The sequence below is a fragment of the Capsicum annuum genome, chromosome 11 (assembly GCF_002878395.1).
Source record: "Capsicum annuum cultivar UCD-10X-F1 chromosome 11, UCD10Xv1.1, whole genome shotgun sequence".
Lineage (NCBI taxonomy): Eukaryota > Viridiplantae > Streptophyta > Magnoliopsida > Solanales > Solanaceae > Capsicum > Capsicum annuum.
Genome location: NC_061121.1, coordinates 224,536,985 through 224,545,837, shown reverse-complemented (window position 1 = coordinate 224,545,837; position 8,853 = coordinate 224,536,985). Strand labels below are relative to the sequence as shown.

Genomic DNA, 8,853 nt, shown 5'->3' with positions numbered 1-8,853 from the left:
ATTGAAGTGCAAATGTAATTTTAGTATTTTGGGGTGTTACATATTAGCTCACTCTAGGCAAACTTTTTGAATGCAAAGTATTACAACTAAATTCATGCCGTAGGAAGGTCCAAGTCTAGTGCTACCTCTCATTGTTGGAAATAAATGATGGTAATCAAGCATCTAGCCAATCCCAACATCATCTGGAGTGGTCAAGCAGGTCAACAATTTATGGTGGGACAATTGGTCTGGTAAGGGTGCCTTAGCCATACAAATCCAGAGAAGATTTCCTTACTCTAAAAGCACTATTAATAATTATATTTCTAGTGGAGAATGGGATGCTTCTAATCTTAGTAAAGCTCTATCGCCTGATCTAATGCAACATATTCTAATTGTTCCTATTGGTGACATGAATAAAGTTGATTATTCTATATGGATACCAACTGAGAATGGACAATACTGTAACAAATCCGCTTGGACAACCATCAGGAATAATGGTCAGACAGTAAGTGATACATGCAAAATATGACATAACTGTCTTCCCTTCAAAATATACTTCCTATATATCTTGGAGATTACTGCTTAACAAGTTCTCCATGTCTAATTACTTGATTAGTTTAACCACCTACTTGTAAATGTTTTGCTAACCCTCAGTACAAGATCACGTCACATGTTCTTGTGAATGGGAGGTTCGTCCAGGAGGTATGTAAGTATTTTGCTGGGTCAATAGGTGTGATTCTAAATCTGAGCGGTATCAAACAAAACTTCCAAGCATGATGGAAAACTGCTTTAAGAAATAGGATCCACAAGCTCCTCTTCCTGATCACTACAATTATAATTGCATGGAAAGTTTGGAAATGTTTGTGTGCCTGTAAATATGGAGAGAAACAATATGTTGGGTGATAGAGATATGAGGACTTGTTGTAGTAGAACATAAGACATGAAAGTTTTTATGTGAGAGTCTAGAGGTAGTATGTAGTTATGTCACAATTGAATTGTATATAGATAGGACTCTACTCTCTATCTAACAGCTATTACCGTGTATAAATGCACCTTCTTTGTAACCGAAAAATTTAAGCAGAAATACAAAGAACTAAAGAAATCTTTGTTCAATTTTCTTCATGGTATCAGAGCATAGGCTCAATTAAAAAAAAAAAAGTCGATCGATCGTGAAGTTTTCTTTTTTCTTTTTGCCATGGCTGCAACTCCCAATGCTGGTCTCTGTCTTTCTGCCTCGTCTCTTCACCAGCTCATAGCTATTTGTCCCGTCAAACTAAAACCTACCAACTACCTAGTCTGGAGGACACAAATTTGCCAGCTTATGCAAACCTTAAAAATCATGAGCATTATTACGGACGAAGCACCGGACAAAACGATAGAAGATGACGAAGGAGAGGCTAATCTAATTCCAAAATTCACCGAATGGGAAGAATAACGTGACGTTTTAGTCAGGAGTTGGCTGTCAGGAACACTAACCGAGGACTCGATGTTTCTCATCATAGGTTGTTCAACGGCTAAACAAATGTGGTCTTGCCTTGAGGATACATACCTACAAGTAAGCAAAGATAAAGAATTTCAGCGGAAGCAACAACTTCAATCCATAAATTTGGGCTCTAAATCAATAGATGAATATATCAAGGAATTAAAAGGAATTTGCGATAGTCTCATGGCTATACACAAATCCTTGGCTGAAGATACAAAGGTCATCAACTTTGAGGCCTAGGAGGGAAGTACAAAACTCTCCGCACTGTGATGCTAGGGAAACCACCTTACCCTACATTCACACAATTTATGAATTCTCTTAGAGGGTTCGAAATGCAAGAAGACAATGATGAGCAATCAACAAAAACTCATCTTGACACCAACATGGTGTTTGTAGCACAACAGGCTCAAGGAAGGGGCCGTGGCTACTCCAATCGAGGTTGAGGACAACAAAAAGGATGAGGTTTTGGTCGAAAACAGTAGCATCAACATGATGGAATGAACAATGTGATTAATCACCAGAAGGATGCTTCTAAGTCTAATCCATGCCAAATTTGTGGACGAAATAATCACAGTGCTCTTACTTGTTTCTATAGGTGGGATTATTCCTATCAAGCACAACAAGAAATTCCACAGGCCCTCGCAACTATGTCCTTTAGTGAACAAGGTGACAATAATTTATACATGGATTCTGGTGCTACCAATCATATGGTGCAATCTGCAGGTATTCTCAAAAACCCATCTCCTTTTAAAGAAAGTGACTATATAATGGTCGGTAATGGTGATAAACTCGATATTCCACACATAGGAGATAAGAAGATTGGAAAGAACCTGCATTAAAAAAATATTTTTGTTGTCCCTGGTTTCAAGAAGAATCTTATTTCTGTGAGCAAATTCATTAAAGATAATGAATGTTCTTTGACGTTTACTGATGAAGGTTTTATTGTTAAGGACAAGAAAACAAGAAAAATACTGGCAAAGGGGAATAAACGTGATGACTTGTATACTTTGGGAGGAAATCTACATGACGCATTGATGGCTACAAAGGCTGGCAGGAGCTCAGATACCGTTTGGCACCAATGGCTTGGATATCCACACTCGAGAATTCTTAGCTATTTACAAAAGAATAAGTTTATTAATGTTGGTAGTTGGAATAAAAATTTCTGTGTGTACTAGTTGTCAGATGGGTAAAAGTTGTAAGCTACCTTTCAAAGTATCTAATAAAAGAGAAGTTATTCCCTTATCCAAAGTACATTGTGATTTATGGGGACCAGCCCCAACAGAATCTCCTCAAGGAGTTCGATACTATGTTATTTTTGTTGACGATTGCACAAGGTTCACCTGGATTTATCCAGTAAAGAAGAATTCAGAATTTTTTGCTAACTTTGTGAATTTCCACAAGCTAGTCGAAAATCAATTTTCAAATAAAATCAAGGTCTTTCAATGTAATGGAGGAGGAGAGTTTAATAGTTTGGAGTTAATTCACTATTTTGATCAGCATGGTATTAGAAGACAGATCTCTTGCCCTCATAGTCCTGAACAAAATGGCATGGCCGAAAGAAAACATAGGCATAGTGTTGACACTGGTTTGACTCTCCTTTTTAATGCAAACTTACCTATGTTTCTTTGGGTTGAAGCATTTATGACAGCTATGTTCCTGATTAATCGCATGCCTACTTCGAACCTGAGTATGGATTCACCATTCTCCAAGTTGTACGGGCAAGAGCCTAACTATAATACTATGAAAGTTTTTGGGTGCAAATGTTTTTCGTATTGGAAAGGATACAACAAGGATAAGTTTCAGCCAAAAACATTTCCTTGTGTGTTCATAGGATACAGTCTTCTTCAAAAAGGATACAAATGTTATCACTATCCATCTCGAAAGGTTTAGATTTCAAGACATGTTATTTTTGATGAAAATAACTTACCGTTTGTATCCTCTGGTTCTTCTTCAAATGCAGAATCCAGTACATACAAATGCACTTCTTACGAAGAGTTTCAGGATGAAAATTTGCCTGTGATCAATGCCGATGAAGACACCGATGATAGTTTACTATCTCCTTTGGACATTGCGTCGGCCGAAGCCACTGGTCAATCAAATCCCAATCTGCTGCATACCCCAAGCCACCCTACAAATGCAGAATTTGACACCTCCATTGAGCACACACCTTCATCGCCAAGTACAACCCATATTCTCTCATCTGAATCTGATTCACCTATTGTAACCACATCCAATGTTATTGATTCCTCTTCCTCATCACTTGACCAAGAATCCCCTGAAGATCCCAACCTTGTTGACCTTCCACCTATACCTCATGAGCAACTGTTGACTACCTTACCCCTAAACCAAGTTGATTCTCTCAAAACACACCATATGCTTACCAGAACTAAGACTGGCACCATTCCAAAACGTACTTTTCATTCACTACACCTTGAAGTTCGCCAAGACTCCAAAGAGCCACGAAATATCAAAGAGGCTTTGGCTAAGCCTCACTGGGTTGCAGCTATGAATGATGAAATGCAAGCTTTGCGTTCAAATCATATTTGGACATTGGTCCCTCGTCAACCTTTCATGAATGTTGTTGGGTCCTGTTGGGTGTATAAAACCAAGCTACAAGCAGATGGTAGTGTTGAACGCTTCAAGGCGTGCTTAGTGGCCAAAGGTTTTAATCAGATCGAGGGTGTCGACTTTGTTGATACTTTCAGGCCTGTTGTTAAGGCTACGACAATTCGTCTTGTACTCTCTGTTGCCACGACTCTTCACTGGCAAATCAAACAACTCGACGTCAAGAACGCATTCCTTCATGGAGAGTTGAAAGAAACTGTCTTCATGGAGCAACCACCAGGATTCAAAGATTCTGATTTTCCGGACTATGTTTGTCATCTACAAAAAACTATTTACGGCCTTAAACAAGCACCTAAAGCATGGTTTCATAAATTCAGCACCTATCTTATGCACGTTGGTTTCTTATGTAGCAAAGCTGATCCTTCTTTATTTGTTTGGCATTCCAACAGGGGTTCTCTTTTTTTATTACTTTATGTGGATGATGTAATACTCACTGGGAGTAATCCCTTATTGCTACATGATCTTATTCAGGAACTTAAATCAACCTTTGCAATGAAGGATCTCGGTGACCTTCATTATTTTCTCGGTATTGAAGTTACTAGAAACAAGGATGGATTGTTTCTTAGCCAAAAGAAGTACGCTCGTGACATACTTGAGTGCACGCATATGACCAATTCCAGGGAATTTCAGACACCTATACCCCAAAAACATAGTTTTCACGAAGTTCCTGTATCCAGCAAGCTTGTTTATCCTTCTGAATATCGAAGTGTCATCGGTGCTCTTCAGTATTTAACTCTGACACGTCCGGAAATAGCCCATGTAGTTGACCTCCTCTGCCAGTTCATGCAGCATCCAATGGAGCATCATTGGATTGGCGTAAAGAGGATTTTACCATACATTGCTGGAACCATTGAGCTTGGTCTTCGACTGACTACTAAATCTTCTCTGCGCCTTGTCGGCTTCTCCGATGCAGACTGGGGAGGCAGTCCTCTCACTCGACATTCTACAGCCGGCATATGTGTCTTTCTTGGCTCAAATTGTATCTCTTGGTCCTCAAAGAAGCAGCACACAGTGGCAAAGTTCAGTGCTGAGGCAGAATACAGGTCCCTAGCATCGTTGGCAGCTGAAATCACCTGGATAACATACATTTTGGGCGACATTGGCATCTCTTTTCTCTCTCCTCCTGTCCTCTTCACAGACAACACAAGTGCTCTTCACCTCACAGTCAATCCAGTCCTCCATGCTCGCACCAAACATGTCGAGCTTGACTAACATTTTGTACGAGAAAAGGTTGTGAAGGGTGCTATGCTCACCAAGTTTGTTTCCTCGTTGCACCAAGTTGCTGACATCCTCACCAAGCCGTTAACTAAAATGCAATTCAGATTTTTGCGATGCAAGCTTGGAGTTATGGATTTCTCGACCTCTACGCTTGAGGGGCGATGATAGACATATGAGGACTTGTTGTAGTATGACATAAGACATGAAAGTCTTTATGTGAGAGTCTAGAGGTAGTATGTAGTTATGTCACAATTGAATTGTATATAGATAGGACTCTACTCTCTATCTAACAGCTATTACGGTGTATAAATGCACCTTCTTTGTAACCGAATAATTTAAGCAGAAACACAAAGAACTAAAGAAATCTTTGTTCAATTTTCTTCATTGGGGCTTCTAAAATGATATACTAGACTGAAATAATCATCAAATAGGCTTTAGCCAAGACAATGCCCAATACCAATCTCAACATCCCTGGGCGCCAATTATGTAATGTATTGAGAGACTTAGACCCATCCAAAAGTGGAAAAAAGTGTGGTGGGAGAAACCTCACGAAGAGGGGAGTGTTATGCTGACCATAGGGTTATATTCATGACATTGGGAAAGCACGTATTGGTGGAACCATTAGAAATAAAGAAGGTGTTATCATTATTGCATTCTATGTTTCTGTGAATTGTAACAACAATAACATGGCAGAGGCAGTGGCTGCAAGAATATGGTTTCGATCCTTGTTACAAGATGGGCTTTCTTGAAGTGGATATGGAATTGGACTCTGGAATTGTCACCAAAATGTTGTCGAGCAGAGGTACTACCAATCTCAAATTAAAGAGAAGATTGGACAATATCTTGGAGACACATGAACCTGATGGAGCATGTAACTCACTGGCTTATAGTGGCAAATGAAGTGGCCGACCATCTAGCTAAAAAGGGTTCTTAACATGATGTTGATCTGCACTTCGACTCCTTTCAGACACTGCCTAGATATTGTTTGTAAGGGACCCTTCCAACTGGACAAGTGCCAACTACCCAGCTATAGAATTAGATATGACAAAACTAATTTTTTTTGGTTAGTTAATCTCCCCTTTAATTGGGAGTACATTTTGTATATGTTATCCTATCCTTTTTATTCATTGACTAAATTGATTTTCAAGTCAAGTGTTATATTCTGAGGTAAGGTCTAGTCCCCGTGTGTATCTTTTTGCTGGAATGTAACTACTTCCACATCCTAGTAGCTTAACCCCCCCAAAAAAAATATGGAAGACTCAAAGGAGGGTCAATAACAAGATTCTATATGAGAAAAAAAAAAGAAGACAAATGGATCTTTATTTCATTTATCAACATTTCACGATAAAATAAAAGCTAAGAAAGTAAACCAACATTGATAAAAGAGATAACAACATAACAATTAACAAGTACAACTTAGCGATCCAACAAGTTGAAATCTTTAGTGATTAGTGATGGGGAGCTGCTCGTCGGTGTTTTGGCCAATGAAGATGGTTTGATAGATCGAAGCAGCAATGGCAGCACCGCCAAACGTACCTAGCCAATAGACCCAATGGTCTGTCCACGTCCCACTAATTACGGCTTGACAAAAGGACATGGCAGGGTTCATTGCTGCACTAAAAGTGGTACCACCAGACAAGAGGTTGGCACTACAAATGAGACCAATTGCAATTGGAGCAATGATTCCCATGTTACCTCTCTTGGGATCAAATGCAGTCGCATAATATGTGTAAACAAGCAAAAAGCTCAATATTATCTCGTAAAGAACTGCATGCCATGGTGATGCTGGAGGGTATGCCGATACTTCCTGCATCATTTTTATTTGTGAATTTAATTAGTTAATATAAATATATAAAAACCTATTGACTGAGTCTAGTTCCCAGATTAAAAAGGAAATAAAACACTTTATTTATAGTGAATTTTTTCACTATTTATGTACCTTTAAAAGTTATTTATAACTAAAGAGTCTCGCTATAATAAAAATGTTGAGTTCAGTATTATTTTGTGGTTATTAATAAGGAGACTTGTCAATAATAAAGATAGATTAAAGACTTAAACTGAATGTGGGTTAAGCTTCCGAGTTTTTAAAGGGAAGGGTCAAAAGTTTACCCATATGTATAATGTATGTATCCAAATTATTGTATTATTGGTTTATTCATACTCTTATTGTTAACAAGCAGTCTCGTGCTTTTCCTTTCGTACATTAACACACCCCCATGGTAAAATAAATGAACTCCATGTTCAAATTCTTTAAGAACATCCAAATTGCCTACCAATATTTATTATGGTTTAAATCACATGTTAGAATTTGGTATGGAAACAAGGGGAAAACGAGATGTCTTCCTAATAGTAATATCAAACCAAAAGTTTAATGTACGCTAAGATGCTTGATTTCGAATAATACACAAATGCTTCATTTTTTTCTATTTGAAATTATAAATATTCAAAATTTAATACTTCTAATATTAATATATATATATATATGTATAGGCCTGAACTGTTATACTAGTGAAGCGCTCGGAGAGCTAAGAGATGACTAGCATTACCAAACCATTAGTAGCAAACTTGAGGAGATAGATAGCAGCAACAGATCCAAGTAATTGAGCAATCCAGTATAATATACTTCTAACAAAAGTAATGTGTCCACCCACAAGGGCACCAAAAGTGACAGCAGGGCTCACATGACCTCCAGATATGTTTATTGCCACCGTAACGGCCACAAAAAGAGCAAATCCATGGGTTATCGCTATTGCAATCGTGATAGCAGTTTGGTCGATGGATATGATTAGCTTGCCTGTAAATCATACCACTATTGTGTAAAAACAAAAGCCAAAAAAAGCATAAATAAACTTTTAAATGACCACCAAGTCACCTCAAAAATAACTACATATATCTACTCATAATAAGTGAAATCAGCGAAAAAATAATGTAGGTAACTAGTTATAACAAATAAAATTGTATTAACATAAAAATTCAAAATGTATAGCATCAATATATATATATATATAGAATTAAACAATTACGCCTTAATATCAAGTTGGTTAGGCATACTAAATAACAAGACACATCCTTCAGCAGGAAATACAAAACAAATCGTGGAAATGAATTCAGCTAGGGCTGCCTTGAGGGCATCGGACTTGGTAGCCTCTCTCAGATTTCCTATGGCAATTCTTGAAATGGGCATTTTTCTTTTTCTGGAAGCAATAAAGTTTATGAGTTATTTAACTTCTTGTCTTTTTTTGTTTTGGCTAGTTTGTTGCATGCTTTGTTTCCATATAGGGCTCTTTATATGGTGGCATGATTAAGAGCATGAGTATACACAAAGTTACTTGTCACGTTCACATGAAATGAGCTCTATCCGCAGAAATTGGATCATGATGAAATGAAAAATCTGATGATTTCAAGCAATGATGGACTTATCGTGACTAGTCATGGGGAATAAATTTGACAAATCATATTAAATTATATGCTACTTTCTTAATTCAATTTTTACTCGTTCACAATAAACTTTACGCTCTCTTTATAACAAAAAAAAAGAAGAAATGAAG

The 8,853-nt window shown here is 37.7% G+C and overlaps 1 protein-coding gene and 1 long non-coding RNA gene across 2 annotated transcripts; both read right to left on the bottom strand.

The window, feature by feature from the left end:
• Window positions 1-955: 955 nt before the first annotated feature.
• Window positions 956-6,216, bottom strand: LOC107848724. Its single transcript, XR_007047036.1, has 2 exons — window positions 3,390-6,216; window positions 956-1,528 (listed from the first exon to the last, which is right to left on the bottom strand). It is a non-coding gene; the product is annotated as an uncharacterized LOC107848724 (long non-coding RNA).
• A 392-nt stretch (window positions 6,217-6,608) lies between these two features.
• On the bottom strand, window positions 6,609-8,547 carry LOC107846208 (aquaporin TIP1-3). The gene is made up of 3 exons (XM_016690654.2): window positions 8,357-8,547; window positions 7,852-8,099; window positions 6,609-7,112 (listed from the first exon to the last, which is right to left on the bottom strand). Exons 1-3 carry the CDS (start codon window positions 8,487-8,489, stop codon window positions 6,747-6,749), a joined length of 747 nt encoding a protein of 248 aa, XP_016546140.2. The 5' UTR covers window positions 8,490-8,547; the 3' UTR covers window positions 6,609-6,746.
• Between the last annotated feature and the right edge of the window lie 306 nt (window positions 8,548-8,853).

Coding starts and splice junctions, on each gene's coding strand:
- LOC107846208 (XM_016690654.2), bottom strand. CDS start 8,489: ATGCCCATTTCAAGAATTGCCATAGGAAATCTGAGAGAGGCTACCAAG. Junction 8,100..8,356: donor AGGATGTGTCTTGTTATTTA/GTATGCCTAACC, acceptor TATGATTTACAG/GCAAGCTAATCATATCCATC. Junction 7,113..7,851: donor AGTTTGCTACTAATGGTTTG/GTAATGCTAGTC, acceptor AAAATGATGCAG/GAAGTATCGGCATACCCTCC.